This window comes from Helianthus annuus, chromosome 11 (assembly GCF_002127325.2).
Source record: "Helianthus annuus cultivar XRQ/B chromosome 11, HanXRQr2.0-SUNRISE, whole genome shotgun sequence".
In the NCBI taxonomy this organism is placed as follows: Eukaryota; Viridiplantae; Streptophyta; class Magnoliopsida; order Asterales; family Asteraceae; genus Helianthus; species Helianthus annuus.
The window spans coordinates 125,548,065-125,567,094 of record NC_035443.2 but is presented as its reverse complement, the minus strand read 5'-3'; the positions used below and the strand labels follow the sequence as shown (position 1 = coordinate 125,567,094).

The 19,030-nt window shown below is 42.5% G+C and overlaps 3 protein-coding genes and 1 long non-coding RNA gene across 4 annotated transcripts; all 4 read left to right on the top strand.

Moving 5' to 3' along the window:
• Positions 1–294: 294 nt before the first annotated feature.
• On the top strand, positions 295–1,047 carry LOC118484270. The gene is made up of 3 exons (XR_004873137.1): positions 295–448; positions 521–556; positions 911–1,047. It is a non-coding gene; the product is annotated as an uncharacterized LOC118484270 (long non-coding RNA).
• Positions 1,048–1,477: 430 nt separating this feature from the next.
• Positions 1,478–2,539, top strand: LOC110887886 (putative F-box only protein 9). The gene has a single exon (XM_022135447.1). It carries the CDS (start codon positions 1,478–1,480, stop codon positions 2,537–2,539), a length of 1,062 nt encoding a protein of 353 aa, XP_021991139.1.
• A 3,186-nt stretch (positions 2,540–5,725) lies between these two features.
• Positions 5,726–7,330, top strand: LOC110887887. Its single transcript, XM_022135448.1, has 2 exons — positions 5,726–6,441; positions 6,520–7,330. Exons 1-2 carry the CDS (start codon positions 5,726–5,728, stop codon positions 7,328–7,330), a joined length of 1,527 nt encoding a protein of 508 aa, XP_021991140.1.
• A 57-nt stretch (positions 7,331–7,387) lies between these two features.
• On the top strand, positions 7,388–8,446 carry LOC110887888 (ATP-dependent DNA helicase PIF1-like). The gene is made up of 2 exons (XM_022135449.1): positions 7,388–7,494; positions 7,582–8,446. Exons 1-2 carry the CDS (start codon positions 7,388–7,390, stop codon positions 8,444–8,446), a joined length of 972 nt encoding a protein of 323 aa, XP_021991141.1.
• The last annotated feature ends 10,584 nt before the right edge of the window (positions 8,447–19,030 follow it).

Below are 19,030 nucleotides of genomic sequence, written 5' to 3'. Positions count from 1 at the left end.
TATAGAGATATTAATATTAATAATTATATAAACTTGTTATATAACTATATGTAATATCACCTATAATGCATAAGTAAGTCTAATCTATTACTATTATAAAAAGGAGAAGTAGTGTACAAAAATGTAATTTGACCAAGGGTACACATTTAAAAAAAGCATGTACAAGCGACTGGAAGCTGGTAGAAGAGGAAGTTCATTAGACTTTTAGGACGCCTCCAGGGACAGGTTAGGGATTTCACCCATGAACCCTAATATGCGATTGTAAACGAATCGTCTTGCAACGTGAAGATTGAAACGGAACCATCAAGGCAAAAGCAGATTGAAGGATGGAAAGGTGGACCATGAAATTGAAGATGATGATTGAATTCTCTCCTCATCCAACAATATTTAAGATCAAATCCATGCTTCAATTTTGTACATCTTTCATACTTCAGTGCTCTGTTACCAGGTTTGGATTACCCACTCTCTTCTTCTCCTACATTCCACTCAATACATTATAACTTTCTCAATTGTGAACCAGGTCCACACAGGCTGCATCCGGAATCCCCTATGTCAGGTGCGAATTCTGTCGTCTAGCCGGTCTATTTTGCATGACAATCAAGTAAAAAAATATATTCTGTAAACGACATTCTAACTTTCATATACAAGTATCACTCCTCAAAACAGTGATTATTTCAGTAAACTGGCTCATCTCCATTCTAAAGAAAAAGGAATAATTGGATAAAATTAAATTGGATCAGCCGGTTTTTATGCATTTTTGGGTCCAACCGCTGACTCCAGTTTTCCCAAAAACCCACCAATCTTTTTTTGTAAATGATACTGGTCTCGCTTGTATGAGAGTTTATAATATGATACGGTTTTCCGAAAAATTAAAAGAAAACCACATTCTAATTTTGACAAGTATGAACAGGTCCACACCGCCTTCTCGCTTCACACCACGGCGTGCGAAAGCCCCGTTTATCAGGTGCCAATTTTCTCCTAATTTCGTACACGTCAAATTCATTACTTCAGTCTGTTTGGTCTCCTTGGTTCACTTCAGACCTGCACCATTTTTTTAAGTTTTTGGGGTTCTTTAAAAGTATAGAAATAGTTGATAATAGCATCAAGTTACATAACAGATTGATAATCATGATACGTATACCTGTACCTTCATTCATATAATCACAAGGATTTGATAAGGATTTAGAAACACCCCTGCTCCTCCGAATATAATACCTCCTTGGTTCACTTCATAGCTACAACATTTTTGTGGTTGAAAGAATTCCCGTTTAGTGCCTGCCATATATTCCAGATAGTTAACACACAAACCGCATCACCCACCGACCTTCGTTTCCTTGATCACACCATGTTAACTATGTTACGTAACGTGTCTTTTATTGTTTTATACATGTTTCACCAAGTTGCCTACCCTATACTCGTAACCCGAAATTTTCTAATCTTACGGGTCAATTGCGTTTGCAGGCGTAAAGTAGCCACAATGTCTGACATACCCGCTGATGTCATCGTTTACGGTATACTGACGAGAGTCCCAGCGAAGACTGCTGTCCAATCCAAGACCGTGTGTAAGCAATGGTGTGCGCTACTATGTACACGTGACTTTGAAAGAGCTCACTCTTCCCAGTCATCCGTACCCAACGATCAACGAACACTCTTGCTTGACGACCTCAGCTGCCATGTTCATCCAATGGATTTCGAGACCGGCGAATACGGCCCGCATTCCGTACTCCCACTCCCATTTCAAGGAGAAAAAGAAGTGTGGATCCTGGCAAATTTAGACGGATTGCTATGTGTGTGCTTGAGCCAAACACATGAACTTCTCCTTTGGAACCCCACCACTGCCGCGTACAGGCATTTAGCCACCCCCGCTGGCCATGGTATTTATGAAGATAACGCCGATACCGTCGGGCTATACAGTGACCCATCCAACGATTACAACCTCCTGCACTTAACACGAAGATCAGGAGTGCTTGCAGCCCACATCTATTCGAGACAACAGGGAAACTGGCGAAAAATAGCTTTCAAAACTAACCCTGCTTACCACACATGCAAGTTCTGCTGGTCACCTGCTACTCTATGTGACGGCACTTTATACTTTACAATTTGCGAGTGCTGGGTAGTGGGTAGAAATGTTGTTATTGGTTTTGACACCTCAACAGAGCAGGTGACGGAGATCAGTTTCCCACATGTTCCATCCTCAGGGATTTTCCAAGGGGTCTTAGTTACGGTGCGGAACTCTCTTCACATGGTTCTTTGGACTGGCCGCGAATACATGTCGCTTTCCCTTTGGGCCCTACAAGGACAACATTGGGTTAGGCTTTTGTCAACTCCTGCAGTCCCCCCTATTTCGTTATCGTTGTGGATGACGATAACACATTACATGACAAACGGAAGGTTTATTATGATGCGCAACTCAAGAAAGGTTTTTGAGCTACGAGTGGACACCAAGGCCGTTGACTGTTATTACGCATGCAGCTGGTTTCGAGGTTACATAGGAGCGGTTTACGCGGAGACATTAGTCTCACTGTTTGCAGTGGCCTAGCTCAATCCTCATGTTTACCATATGCATTTTCCAGCCATATTTTGCTATATTCTTACTGTTTTGTTGCTTTCCAAACCTAAATATGTATGCAGAATATTTTCCTTTTGCTGGCACATCTTAACATGCATTACTTAACTTGTTCTCCTAATTTCTCTTGCGTGCTTCCGTTACATTTTATATGTTAAAAACATACATTATTATTATTAGAGCTATATGTTAAAAGTAAAAGTAAGCTTCCAGTGCTGTCCGAAACAATAACGAACATTCTCTTTCATGCACTGTTGAACTCTAAAACGTTTAAACCCTCACACATCCTGCAAACAAACGCTAAAAAATTATTAGAGATACAATACCAAAACGTTACCCAAGACAAAAAACAAACCGAAAATCATGTTGCCTTTCGACTTGTTCCTTGGTTACCGGATGTAACTCCAAAAACCAAACCATTGTTTGCGTCCTTTTGTTTCGGACCCGCGTCGTAGACTATTCCTCGGGTCGCACACCACTAGAATGGTGGCTAGAGCCACTTGCAGTGGCTTATAAACAGACCCAGATTCGTATATTTGTTACCGCAGAATATGCCGACGTTAAATCAGCCCATAAGTTTGCAGAATTGTTTGCTGAAACTTTGCATCAAAATTTGTCCTTTAACTGAACTCGATTAGGAGTTATTCGCAGATTCCGCTAAAAATTGAACCGTAAATTTGCGCCTCCTTAAATGATCATTTGATAACAGAACCATTCACTGTTAACACCCCCAGAATTAGAGTCTATTAGCTGAAGCCGGTTCGTTCGCTAAACACTGGTCATCCACAGATCGTTTTTCGCAAAAGCCGTTAAAATCAGTTTCGTTCACTGCAGTTTTGTAAAACTCCGGGGCCAGCGATGAGCCTCTGTCCATGACCCCTTTTACTTTTCACGTCCACCATCATGCCCCAACCCCTTTTAGTTTCTTGTGTGGGTTTTGTAGTAGCGTTGCAATTTGTGATTTCATGAATTATCATTCAAACTGCCATTTTCTTCCCTTCTAAATCAACATTTCGTTCAGAGTCAGAACACCTGTAACTCTTAAAATTATTTACTAAAATGATTATTTACACCTTAATTAATGCCACTGCTTTTTGTCTCCATTGGTTAGGTTGACGTCACGCTTCCACTCATTATGTCTGACGGCCATAAAAAACCACGTACAGATGCAGCGTCGGTTGCACTACGGAAGGAACGTAACAGGCGATACTATGCTTCAAGAAAAGCCGCTAAACAGTTAGGACCTTGCACAATGCACAATCAGACCCAACATGTTCTCCAAACATGTTCGACATCTACTCCACCAGTAGAATGTTATTCATCGAATCAGTCAAACAATCAACCACACACTACACCCACCGCCCGGAAAAAAACAAACTCTCAGACTTCTACTGTTCTGCCAACAGGCCTGCACACAAAAGCTCAAACACACGTAGCCTCCAATTTAACGGGCAAGCCGATACCCGAAGTCTCTCTATGTTATACGCACCGCTCATTTACTAAATTCAATTTCCCTGCCCGAGTTAACTAACAGTACGTCATTCAACAGGTACTCAAGCACGACATACGCTGGTCAATGACTTTCAACACATCATTCATAGCACAGCAGTTGTCGAACCAAGTATGCCAGATGATCCGTATAACTTTGTCTACGAGGGCCTCCCCACATCACACCGTCTCCTAAAAGAGAATACGCCGTGTCCTCATTGTGCCGCAAAGCGATTCACTTTTGAATTCCCAACCTTTTGCTGCATGGACGGGAAAACCGTTCTTGCATATACCGGGATCCCACAAGAATTACACCATCTATACACATCACAAGAAGATATTGGAAGGGTTTTCAGGGAAAACATACGCGCCTACAATACAAACTTCTCTTTCACATCAATGGGTGTCTCCTTAGACGAAACAATGGCCAACATGAGAGGGGGTGTGTACACATTCCGTGCACACAAAGGAATTTATCATAGAATTGACCAACTGGTCTCACGGGATGGCACGCCCAGATACTTACAACTATATTTTTACGACCCTGATACAGAGTTACAACATCGCCTGAGATGGCCAAATCTGGATGCTGATATCACTTGAATTTTAATCCATACACTCTCCACAAACCCCTATGTCCAGACATTTCGCCGCCTCGCCGAACTTGGCCCCCTGGACAACTACAGAGTCACCCTGAATGCTGCACTTCAACTTGACCAACGTGTATACAACCGACCTACCACATCTGAGGTAGCTGGTATATGGGTAGAAGGTAATGAGAATACCACATCATACAAAAGAAGCATCATTGTTTATGGGAGGTCTGACCATCAAACAACTATTCAACCATACTTCAGCTGCTATGACCCACTCTCATATCCTCTATTCTTTCCCAATGGTGAGCCCGGATGGCATTCAGGTATACCACGGTGTGGAGTACTTTCAAATCAACGCCAGCCGAATCAGAATACCATAGACGACGACATAGACGGTAATAACATCTCTCCCTATAGTATTACAAAACCACAAACAATATTGCCTTCCAAGAATTATGTTAAATTAATTACTATCATTAAACAGACCTGGAAACAAGAAGTTCCCGATCAACTGTTGCTATGCGAGAATACTACTGCTATAAGTTCCAAATGCGCCCAGCAGAAAACATATTGTTGTTGGGTGGGAGGTTGCTACAGCAGTTTACAGTTGACGTGTACATAAAAGTAGAGACATCACGCTTAAATTACTATGAACAGAACCAACCCAGAATAAGGGCAGAACTGTACCAGGGAATTGTGGATTGCGTGAACGCCGGGGACGCTCACTCAACCAGAATTGGGAGGCGTATAGTTCTTCCTGCATCTTTCATTGGCGGCCCTCGCGACATGCGCCGTCGGTTCCTAGACGCAATGACTTTAGTACAGGATGATGGAAAACCAGATTTGTTTCTCACAATGACATGTAACCCCCAGTGGCCTGAAATTTGTCACAATTTGCAGCCAGGACAGACTGCACAAGACCGTCCTGATCTTGTTTCAAGAGTTTTCCGTGCAATATTGGAGGACCTGAAAGAACAACTCTTTAAAAAAACACATTCTTGGCGAGGTTAAATCACACGTTTGCGTTATTGAGTTCCAGAAACGTGGTTTGCCCCATGCCCATTTCCTTCTTATAATGTACCCGCATCACAAAATCAATAACCCAGATCAGTATGATAAGTTTGTGAACGCCGAAATCCCAAACATACAAACGCATCCCCAGTTGCATGAACTTGTCGTAAAACACATGATTCATGGCCCTTGTGGCACCCTGCGAATCAACAGCCCCTGTATGCAAGGGGATCCTAAAAAATGTCGTTTTCATTATCCAAGACAATTTAATGACCGCACAACACAAGGAGAGGATGCATATCCACTCTACAGAAGACGCAACAACGGGATAAAAGTCGACGTACGAGGCAGCACTCTAGATAACAGATGGGTTGTTCCGTACAACCCAAAGTTACTTGTGATGTTCAACTGCCATATTAATCTCGAGATATGCTCCAGTGTTAAATCCGTCAAATATCTCTTCAAATACATTTACAAGGGTCATGATAAACAAGTCATCCATATAGATCCGGATGGCGAGGACGTTGTTATCAACGAAATAAAACGATTCCAGGATGCACGCTATGTATCGCCTCCCGAGGCAATGTGGCGGATTTTTGCCTTCAACCTTTCTCAGATCTACCCGACTGTTTTAGCATTACAACTTCACCTCCCTAAAAATCACACAGTTACATTTACAGACACCGCCATAATCTCTGAAATAATACACCGGGAAAGGGATAAACATACAATGCTCACTGCTTTTTTTGAGAAAAATAGACAGGAACCAGCAGCCCGACAGTATTTGTACTAAGACTTCCCAGCAAAGTACACATGGAATAAAGCCAGCTGCCGTTGGAATTCCCGTTTGATAAAAAGGCAACGGAGAGGTCGAATTGTTTCCGCAAATCCAGCTGAAGGAGAACGGTACTACTTACGGCTTCTTTTGACACACATCCGGGGGCCTACTTCGTTTGAACACCTTCGGATCGTACAAGGTGTGGAACACCCTACTTTCCGTAAAGCGGCTTTAGAAAACGGGTTAATTGAAAACGACAACAACTTATCACTATGTCTCGATGAAGCCGCCATATTTCAATTCCCAAATGCCCTTCGGAGGTTATTTGCAACCATATTGGTCTTCTGTGAACCAGGCGATGTTCGCAAGCTATGGGATGACCATTTTGACACACTTTCAGAATACTATCAAAACCATTCCGGTAGCAACAATCACATCCAAAATCTGGTCTTACAGGATCTTAGTTCACACCTACAATCTATGGGTAAAGATTTGGCCGACTATGACCTCCCAACCATAGAAAATGAACACACGCCACTAGACGTAACAGATCATGACACACAAGAGGAGTTAAACATAGTTATTGACCCGGCCCACTTACATGCGCAATACTCCCTCAACTCTGACCAACGGAATGTGTTTGATGTAGTGATGCACTACGTTACACATGGCGTACCGGCGGTGTTCTTCATTGACGGCCCAGGTGGAACTGGTAAAACATTTTTGTACAAGGCATTGCTCGCTGAGGTCCGTTCACGTGGCCTAATTGCACTTGCAACAGCTTCATCAGGCGTCGCGGCAAATAACATGCCGGGTGGTAGAACCGCACACTCAAGATTCAAAATCCCGATAAACCTATGTAACAACTCCATGTGCAACTTAAAAAAATAAAGTGGTGTCGCTCGCCTTATCAACTCATCGAAACTAATCATTTGGGACGAAGCCTCCATGGCAAGACGACAATCGATAGAGGCAGTCGACCGCACCTTGCAAGACATCACAGGCATACCTCTCCCATTTGGTGGAAAAACAATGGTAATGGGAGGAGACTTCAGGCAAGTGCTACCCGTTGTCAAGCGAGGCACGCGAGCATAGATCGTAGACGCTAGCCTGCGTATGTCACCTCTTTGGGTATTGACTAGGAAAATGCGGTTGACCACAAATATGAGGGCAATCAACGATCCATGGTTCTCAGACTTCCTATTACGAGTAGGAGATGGAACACAACCATCAACAGATGGAACATACATCTGCATCCCTGCAGACATGACAATCCTCTTTACCACCAAAGAGGAGTCAATTAAAGAACTCATTAACGCAATCTTCCTATCACTACGTACAAATGTCCAACCCACTGAATATATAACATCACGAGCAATCTTAACAACTAGAAACGAGACCGTCGACGAGATCAATGACCATATGATAGACCTTTTCCAGGGGGACGCAAAAGTATACTACAGTTTTGACACAGCGGACGACGACAAACAAAACCTCTATCCAACCGAGTTCCTCAACTCACTGACTATCAGCGGGTTACCACCTCACAAGCTTCGCCTGAAAACTGGATGCCCCATAATATTGCTTCGAAACATCGACCCGTCAAATGGTCTATGCAACGGCACACGACTTATATGTAAGGCATTCGCACCCAACGTAATTGATGCTGAAATAGCAATCGGTGACCATAAGGGGAAAAGAGTTTTCTTACCAAGAATACCCATGTGCTTATCGGAAGATGACATGTTACCTTTCAAACTAAAGAGAAAACAATTCCCCATCCGGCTTAGCTTCTCGATGACAATCAACAAATCGCAGGGTCAAACTATACCATACGTTGGTATCTACCTCCCGGAATCTGTGTTCTCGCATGGGCAGCTTTACGTCGCATTGTCAAGAGGCAAGTCACGTGAAAACACAAAGGTCCTTGTCCACCCGGATAAAAAATTTACACAGCTTGGCGTTTACACCTCTAATGTTGTCTATCGCGAAGTTTTGCAACCCTGATCCCCCAATCTTATACAAACCAAAACGTACGTTCGGTTATATATTTAATGTCACCAAGATGAAATAAAAATTGGGTGTCCACTCCACCATACATCACTTCCCAGATCCCCCACAGTGTCTTATACAATCTTTCCGATGTTTAATGTTGCAGTGACCGGTCTTTTTAATTCTACCACAACCCCCTACGAAAACATGTGATCTCAACTGAGCTGTTCCGTTTACTCATCGATTAATAAAGGGACTCTGCTGCTGGTACGATTATACATTACTCCATACGGTTTACTCATACTCTTATGCTAATGTGTATTTACGATTAACAGTTGACCCGTTTGACGATTATGCAACACCATCTGCCCATACCAGTTTCAAAAAAAAAAACTACATCAATAGGCAATAAGTCCAAAACAGTTACAGTTGACCAATTTGTAAGACAATACCGGTTTGCATCACGACCAAACGGATCACCTATCATCTATCGTTATTATAACACTAAAGTTGACCCAACCAAAAAAACTTGACTGCTCATACTTTTTGATATATTTATTAACTTGGTGGTTTTTAAAAATTAATTTTCAGAAGTTTAAAGGCGGCGAGAGGGACCAACAACGTTCATGCATCTGGAAGTCAAACAAAAAAATCAGAACCTGTTCCGCTTACCAGGTATGCCTACCTTTACTCATCTATTAATAAACCGACTCTGCTGCTACTATTACACATTACTACATACGCTTTACTCATACTATTATGCTCATGCGTATTTACGATTGCCACTTCACCCGTTAACCGATTATGTAACACCATCTCACGATAACAATTTTGGTTATTTTTGGTTTGAAAAATTGTTGTTTGAAACATCATTATCGTGGTGATTATATAAACAGGTCACAATTTCACAACCAAGCAAAAAAAATACCAGATGACGCGATGACGCCTGCCATTGCATGCCAAAATGAAACAACCAACAAGGGCATCGTAAACACATAAATGTATCTTCTAATGGTTTGTACTTCCATCACCGGTTTTCATGGGATTTTAGTGACTAAATGTAAGTGGTCTATTACTCTTTGTGAATTGTCACACCCCCAAAATCCACATGCGGAGTACCACCGCTTGGAGGCGTGACTGACCAGGATCTTAACCATCAATCACATTGAACTCATAGTATAGGTGAATAATACTTTCATTTATAAACAACAAGTGTTACAATATCACAATATTTCACAGTTTACAGTGGAAGCTTATTTAACTCAATGAGTGTTTATAAAACCACATGTAAGTTCTTAGTTCTTGTGTTGCGTTTCCATGTGTCTCGACCCATGACCACTCCAGCTTCCCAGACAGCAAGTTCCTTGGATATGCACCTATAAGCCCGCAAGGCATGTAATAGAGAGTCAACAACTAGTTGAGCGAGTTCACAGTTAATAGTTCAGTAATAGTATAATGTGAGTAATAGTATGTTCGTTCTTTATGTCATGTATCGTATTAGTTTCCATCGCGGCCTCCCAGGCAGGTATGCGAAGATTAGGGGATGTTTTTCCCAAGTATTCTAGACTAGGTTTATGTGTATCGCGGCCTCCCAGGCAGGTGTGCGAAGATTAGTAAATTTAGTTCGCGGCCTTCCTAAGGCAGGTGTGCGAAGTCAGTCATAATATCGCGGCCAACCCTTGGCAGGTGTGCGAAGATCAGTTCGATAAGTGTTACTAGTCTAGCCATATCTTATCGTTGAGTTCTATCATCTGAGTATATGCAATAAGTCATCCAATCCCATTCCCACCCGGGAACCCCATGCCTTGGCTGTGTGAACTCACCTTGGTTTGCTCGGTATGCTAAAGAAATACACGCTCACAAATAATCAGTCACGACCTATAGTACGCACGTATATAAAATCAGTTTCGTTCGTAATGACTCGCATGTAAATCTAACATCACATAGTGCTTGGCAGTTAACATCATGTATCACGCAACAGTTAAATCAATTAACAGGTTTAACAGAGTTAACGACCTAACAGAGTTAAATGACTTTACAGAGTTAACACACTAACGCTGTTATATGCTTAACAGAGTAAATAACTTAGCAGAGTAATTATGGCAGCATGCTCGACGAAAACACAATTATGGCGAAAGCATGTACTTGGCGAAATCCCTTTTTGGACGAAAACACCTTTTAGCGAAATCACTCAGGCGACCAAAACCCAAAGTGATTTCGTCGTGGTTGTGTTTTCGTCGGGGTACCGTTTTCGTCGACACACAACATGATCATCATCAACACATCAGTTACAAAACACAACAACCCTAATGATTGTCAAACAATTATATTGGCTGCAACAATCATGTGTTCAATCAGATCTATACATGTTAACATAGAACCATAACCTATCAAGGTTATCAACATCAATCGATCATAGCCCACTTTCTATTATAATCGGTTTGCTTACCAAGGACATACATCGAAATCCACCACCATGCATAAAATCAGAATAAAAGATAAAACAATCACATGCTATTATGGTGCAGTTCCATAGGGATTGATCATAATCACAGTTGTCGGCCATCATTCTAATGAAATATCATTAACTGTTGTCATGCACTACTAACCCTAATACCAAAAGTATCACAGCACCATGCATAACATCTAACATTTAATTTACTCACATTACCCCCATCAACACCTAAACCGTGGGGCCCTACACATCCGTCAAATGACCAAGTCACACAATCCAATTAGCCAGGTCATCGCCCATCATGTTCATTATTCTAGCACCCCTTGAATAATTTCTAATTCAAAAGCAACAGATGTCACGGAAACCCCTCAATCCGACACATACATGCAACAACACATATAGAGTCATGTCCTACCAACATCATCAATCATCATTACAATCCATAAAATAATGGGTTCACACAATACCAATTAATACAGTTAGAACTCTGATTATTATAATCTAAATCGTTCAACATAATTCAATCATAACAACCCTAGGCCTCTAGATCACAACAGGTTTCGCATAGAGTTATATAACAGATTGATCATATGTAGTTCTTTCAAGAATACAACCAACAACATAACCATATATATATATATTCAAACCTGAAAACAACTAAACGTGAGAGTCACTAACCGAACTCAGAGAATAATCAACAAGAGACCTAGCTTCGAAGGATGGGGGCAGCCGTCGGGTTTAAAGCAAAACGAGAGAGAGATGGGAATGTGATTAGGGTTTGCTTAAGGTTTTCCCGAATACAGTTTCTGCGTAAGGGTTATAAACAAAACTAAAATAGCTCGACACTGGGCCAAGGCCCATCTTTGTTTTTCGTTGGCCTCAAAGTGGACGAAAACATACAAAGTGTTTTCGTGAGTGGGTGATGAAGGGGTGATTGGCAAGGATCCAAGTTTTATTAATCATATGCATCACATCATTAACACAAGATATATAAATCACATACACACTTATATAATGTACACCAAGTATATATATAAAACACACTTCGAAATTAAGTACAAGGTTAAGTCGAATTGAGACCTTGAAACTCGAGTTGTCACATTATCCCCAACTTGAAAGAAATTTCGTCCCGAAATTTAGCATGCGGTTACTGAGGAAGCTTGTTAAGTTTGCATAGTTTACTGGTTTTCCTGGGGTGTCACATCATCCCCCCGTTGATTTGGAATTTCGTCCCGAAATTCTAAAGTAGCTTAAGCCTCAGTAGTGGTTGCACTGTTTCTGAACAACTGGGCCGCGACGGAAGTTCCAACGAACACGAACAAGAGGGATTCTCGTGTTCTTGAGGACCTTAACATCCTGGTCCGTAATTTCAACAGGTTCCTCGACGAACTGCAACCGCTCGTCGACAGTGAGCTCCTTTAAGGGAACTATGAGGGTCTCATCTGACAGGCATTTCTTCAGATTCGACACGTGGAAAACATTGTGAACTGCCCCGAGTTCAGCTGGTAGGTTCAGTTTGTAGGCTACTTTGCCTATTCTTTCTATGATCTCGAACGGTCCGACATACCGCGGATTGAGTTTGCCTCGTTTGCCAAAACGAACCACACCCTTCCAGGGTGAGACTTTAAGTAAAACCCGGTCCCCGACCTGAAATTCCAATGGCTTCCTACGCTTATCCGCGTAGCCTTTCTGACGGTCGCGAGCTGCCGCCATGCGTTGTCGTATTTGTGCAATCTTTTCTGTGGTGTCCACTATAAGCTCTGGACCCGTGATCTGACTGTCCCCCACCTCTGCCCAACAGAGAGGTGACCGGCATTTACGCCCGTATAATGCCTCGAATAGAGCGGCTTGGGTGTTGGTGTGATAACTGTTATTGTACGAAAAACTCCACCAAAGGGAGATGCTTTTCCCAGCCGTTGCCGAAGTCGATAACGCAAGCCCGAAGCATTTCTTCTAGAGTCTGGATCGTTCGCTCAGACTGCCCATCCGTCTGAGGGTGATACGTTGTGCTCATGTCTAACCGTGAGCCGAAAGATTTATGCATCGCTTGCCATAGCTCTGACGTGAATCGTGCATCCCGATCCGAAATGATGGAGGTGGGCACCCCGTGCCTTGAAACAACTTCTTTAAGATAAACGTCTGCGAGAGTGGAGAACTTATCCATTTCCTTAATAGCAAGGAAGTGTGCAGACTTGGTGAGTCGATCCACGATCACCCATATGGTGTCATTCCCACGCTGGGATCTGGGTAGGCCTGTAACAAACTCCATGGAAATTTCTTCCCATTTCCATTGCGGTATCTTGGGTTGCTGAAGTAGGCCTGCTGGTTTCTGATACTCCACTTTGACTTTTGCACATGTCAAACACTTTCCGACGTAAGTAGCGATGTGGGCTTTCATGCTAGGCCACCAATATGTAGTTCTGAAATCGTGGTACATTTTATCCGACCCTGGATGTACCGAGTAGCGAGACTTGTGTGCTTCATCCATCACAAGTTCCCGTAATCCACCATATAGTGGGACCCAAATACGCCCGTCACATAGTAGGTGCCGTCTTCCTTTTGTTCCATTTGTTGCCTTGAGCCGCGTAAGGCTTCAGCCTTGACGTTTTCGGGTTTCAATGCTTCTATCTGAGCGGTTCGTATCTGTGCAGGAAGACTGGACTGAATGGTGAGTTGCAAAGCTCGTACACGTCTAGGTGTAGTATCTTCCCGACTGAGGGCGTCAGCCACAACATTGGCTTTGCCTGGATGGTACTTGATGGCGCATTCGTAATCGTTCAGAAGTTCAACCCATCTTTGTTGACGCATGTTCAAATCCTGTTGCTTAAGGATATGCTCGAGACTCCTGTGATCGGTGTAAATGGTGCCCTTGGTACCGTACAGGTAATGTCGCCATATCTCAAGCGCGAAAACAACAGCTCCCAGCTCTAAAGCGTGCGTCGTGTAATTCCGTTCGTGAACTTTAAGTTGGCGTGAAGCGTAAGCAATAACTTTATCCCGTTGCATCAATACACAACCAAGCCTCTGTGTCGATGCGTCACAATAGACCACAAAATCGTCCGTGCCCTCTGGCAATGAGAGGATAGGTGCGCTGCAGAGCCTATCCTTTCAGTACTGGGAAGCGTTTTCCTGGGAATCTCCCCAACGGTAGGTGACACCCCTTTGTGTCAGTAGCGTAAGTGGCTGCGCGGTCTTCGAGAAGTCTTTGACAAATCGTCTGTAGTAACCCGCCAAACCCAAGAATTGACGTATTTCCGTTGGTGTACGAGGTGCAGGCCAATTTCTGATCGAATCTACCTTGGATGGATCAACATGAATCGCATCCTTGTTTACCACGTGGCCTAGAAAGTAGACTTCACGAAGCTAGGAGTCTCATTTTGAAAACTTGGCGTACAACTGCTCTGTTCGAAGGAGTTCCAAAATCAATCGTAAATGCTGCTCGTGTTCCTCCTGACTCTTGGAGTAAATCAGAATGTCGTCGACGGATACAATCACAAGCTTATCTAGGTAGGGCTTGGACACTCTGCTCATAAGGTCCATGAAGACTGCCGGTGCGTTTGTTAACCCGAGTAGCATGACAAGAATCTCATAATGTCCGTAACGAGTTCTGAAAGCATGTTCTGAAGACGTCCTCAACCCGAACTCTCAGCTGGTGGTAACCTGGCCTCGGGTCCATCTTGGAGTAGTAGCTTGACTCTTTACAACTGGTCGAATAGATCATCAATTCGTGGAAGAGGATGGCGGCTCTCCACTATCGCTTTGTTGAGTTCCTCGATAATCGTAACACATGTTGAGTAACTTCTCTTCTTGCGTATAACGGGGGCTCCTTAAAGTGAAGCACGAGTCCAAAAAATTTTGGAGTTGATTAGGCAGTTCCTGCAACCTTCCAGGTGTATGGTAGTAAGATATACCAATAACGAGGGTTACTTCTAGCATGATACTGGTCTGACATCCCACCTGTCGATGTGTAGATAAACCTGACAGTTCTTCAGGTAACATTTAGGGAGAAGTCACGAATAATTGGTGGATCCTCGATCCTCCTTTCCTTAGTCTTGACATCCGTGCTGAGGGTTATCGTCGCTGGATAATCCTTCCGTAGACACTCCGGGTCCTTCTTGCTGAAATGAAGTTAACCGTTGTGCCACTCTGACAAGCTGCAGTAGGTAATGTTTCTCCGCACAAAGTTTTCTTCTCACTGAGTGTATGCATACGATACCTGGGTAGCCAATCCACACGGCTACCGCATCAACTCTATCAAGGGTAGCAGAAGAAGGGTCGACGTTGAACACTTATCCCACAAGGTCGAGTTTGCATTCCTACACCCATATAAGGTTTCAATAGGCTCGCCATCTGCCGTTTCCATAGCAGGTTCGGTTTCGAGATGTACCAGGGTTGAGCCGAACTGTGACGAAGTGGTTTATTACTAAGGGCACGAAGGCCACCATGTTGTTACAATCTTAGCGTTGTCCACACCAATCCTAAATGCCCATCGCGAGTACCACATCCAGTGTTGTCGCTACTACTACTAGAGTTCCCAAAACTGTCATTGTTTCCTTGGGTTGATGACGTTTTAACTTAGTCCGTGCTGAGATCGGTAGGGGGTTACGCTCATCCTCCGGCCCGTCGTCGTTGCGTGTGGTTCGAGTAGTTCACCGTCTGAGGCGAGAGTATTGCAGAAGTGATCACGCTTCGGGATCGGAGACGTCAATCCATGAGTTTCAATAAACAAGAAGGAGTAGGGAAGGTATCGTTCAATCATTCGACGTGGGGACATCCAACTCAGGGACGTTCGTATAAGCACCTAACATTCTACATGGTTCGCTAGGTGTTCTGATGGGTGTTCGGGTAACACTCGACAGCATCGAGTTTCGAAAGAATCCAACGATAAATGAGAAGTTCGTGTTTAAGTTTGAGTAGGGAGACAACTACTGCTATGGCCCCTATAGATTGGTTATGTTTCACACTGGTCAAATAACGGGACAGAACCCCTTTTCCACTTGTTAAGCCTTACTGGGACTCACATGCACCCCACAATATTATTATGTGTGCACCCACAATAATATTGTGATTTGCATGTTCATCTCAGCTCCTCTTAACTCATGTCAAATGGTTCCCCACACTCGAGTAGTTTTCAAAGAGTATCAAGTAGTGTAAGTTATGAAGGTTTAGGGAATGACCACCCTATCGGTCTCTTATTACGTGAAAATGTACATGAATTATCGTGGTGCTAAGTGTGCAATCACATGCAATATCGTATGTAGGTGTTCACTAGTTATGTAGTACAATGAGTATAAGAGAGACGAACCTTGCAATCTGGAGCTGAGTGTCATGGTCGTATTCTCGTTTTCAGAACTGTCCGGTTATAGTCTGGTTTTACAAAAACAGTTTCCCTTTTTAAAACCAAGTTCACTATAACCAATGGCTCTGATACCAATCTGTCACACCCCCAAAATCCACATGCGGAGTACCACCGCTTGGAGGCGTGACTGACCAGGATCTTAACCATCAATCACATTGAACTCATAGTATAGGTGAATAATACTTTCATTTATAAACAACAAGTGTTACAATATCACAATATTTCACAGTTTACAGCGGAAGCTTATTTAACTCAATGAGTGTTTATAAAACCACATGTAAGTTCTTAGTTCTTGTGTTGCGTTTCCATGTGTCTCGACCCATGACTACTCCAGCTTCCCAGACAGCAAGTTCCTTGGATATGCACCTATAAGCCTGCAAGGCATGTAATAGAGAGTCAACAACTAGTTGAGCGAGTTCACAGTTATTAGTTCAGTAATAGTATAATGCGAGTAATAGTATGTTCGTTCTTTATGTCATGTATCGTATTAGTTTCCATCGCGGCCTCCCAGGCAGGTATGCGAAGATTAGGGGATGTTTTTCCCAAGTATTCTAGACTAGGTTTATGTGTATCGCGGCCTCCCAGGCAGGTGTGCGAAGACTAGTAAATTTAGTTCGCGGCCTTCCTAAGGCAGGTGTGCGAAGTCAGTCATAATATCGCGGCCAACCCTTGGCAGGTGTGCGAAGATCAGTTCGATAAGTGTTACTAGTCTAGCCATATCTTATCGTTGAGTTCTATCATCTGAGTATATGCAATAAGTCATCCAATCCCATTCCCACCCGGGAACCCCATGCCTTGGCTGTGTGAACTCACCTTGGTTTGCTCGGTATGCTAAAGAAATACACGCTCACAAATAATCAGTCACGACCTATAGTACGCACGTATATAAAATCAGTTTCGTTCGTAATGACTTGCATGTAAATCTAACATCACATAGTGCTTGGCAGTTAACATCATGTATCACGCAACAGTTAAGTCAAATAACAGGTTTAACAGAGTTAACGACCTAACAGAGTTAAATGACTTTACAGAGTTAACACACTAACGCTGTTATATGCTTAACAGAGTAAATAACTTAGCAGAGTAATTATGGCAGCATGCTCGACGAAAACACAATTATGGCGAAAACATGTACTTGGCGAAATCCCTTTTTGGACGAAAACACCTTTTAGCGAAATCACTCAGGCGACCAAAACCCAAAGTGATTTCGTCGTGGATGTGTTTTCGTCGGGTACCGTTTTCGTCGACACACAACATGATCATCATCAACACATCAGTTACAAAACACAACAACCCTAATGATTGTCTAACAATTATATTGGCTGCAACAATCATGTGTTCAATCAGATCTATACATGTTAACATAGAACCATAACCTATCAAGGTTATCAACATCAATCGATCATAGCCCACTTTCTATTATAATCGGTTTGCTTACCAAGGACATACATCGAAATCCACCACCATGCATAAAATCAGATTAAAAGATAAAACAATCACATGCTATTATGGTGCAGTTCCATAGGGATTGATCATAATCACAGTTGTCGGCCATCATTCTAATGAAATATCATTAACTATTGTCATGCACTACTAACCCTAATAACAAAAGTATCACAGCACCGTGCATAACATCTAACATTTAATTTACTCACATTACCCCCATCATCACCTAAACCGTGGGGCCCTACATTGCCGTCAAATGACCAAGTCACACAATCCAATTAGCCAGGTCATCGTCCATCATGTTCATTATTCTAGCACCCCTTGAATAATTTCTAATTCAAAAGCAACAGATGTCACGCAAACCCCTCAATCCGACACATACATGCAACAACTCATATAGAGTCATGTCCTACCAAAATCATCAATCATCATTACAATCCATAAAATTTTTATGGGTTCACACAATACCAATTAATACAGTTAGAACTCTGATTATTATAATCTAAATCGTTCAACATAATTCAATCATAACAACCCTAGGCCTCTAGATCACAACAGGTTTCGCATAGAGTTATATAACAGATTGATCATATGTAGTTCTTTCAAGAATACAACCAACAACATAACCATATATATATATTCAAACCTGAAAACAACTAAACATGAGAGTCACTAACCGAACTCAGAGAATAATCAACAAGAGACCTAGCTTCGAAGGATGGGGGCAGCCGTCGGGTTTAAAGCAAAACAAGAGAGAGATGGGAATGTGATTAGCGTTTGCTTAAGGTTTTCCCGAATACAGTTTCTGCGTAAGGGTTATAAACAAAACTAAAATAGCTCGACACTGGGCCAAGGCCCATCTTTGTTTTTCGTTGGCCTCAAAGTGGACGAAAACATACAAAGTGTTTTCGTGAGTGGGTGATGAAGGGGTGATTGGCAAGGATCCAAGTTTTATTAATCATATGCATCACATCATTAACACAAGATATATAAATCACATACACACTTATATAATGTACACCAAGTATATATATAAAACACACTTCGAAATTAAGTACAAGGTTAAGTCGAATTGAGACCTTGAAACTCGAGTTGTCACATTATCCCCAACTTGAATGAAATTTCGTCCCGAAATTTAGCATGCGGTTACTGAGGAAGCTTGTTAAGTTTGCATAGTTTACTGGTTTTCCTGGGGTGTCACATGAATGTCCTCCATTGGTATGTTTTTTGCTAAAATCACTTCCCAGATCCTCCACAACCTCTTATAAAATCTTCCCTATGTTTAATGTTCCAGTCACCGGTCTTTTCAATTTTACCACAACCCCCTACGATAACATGT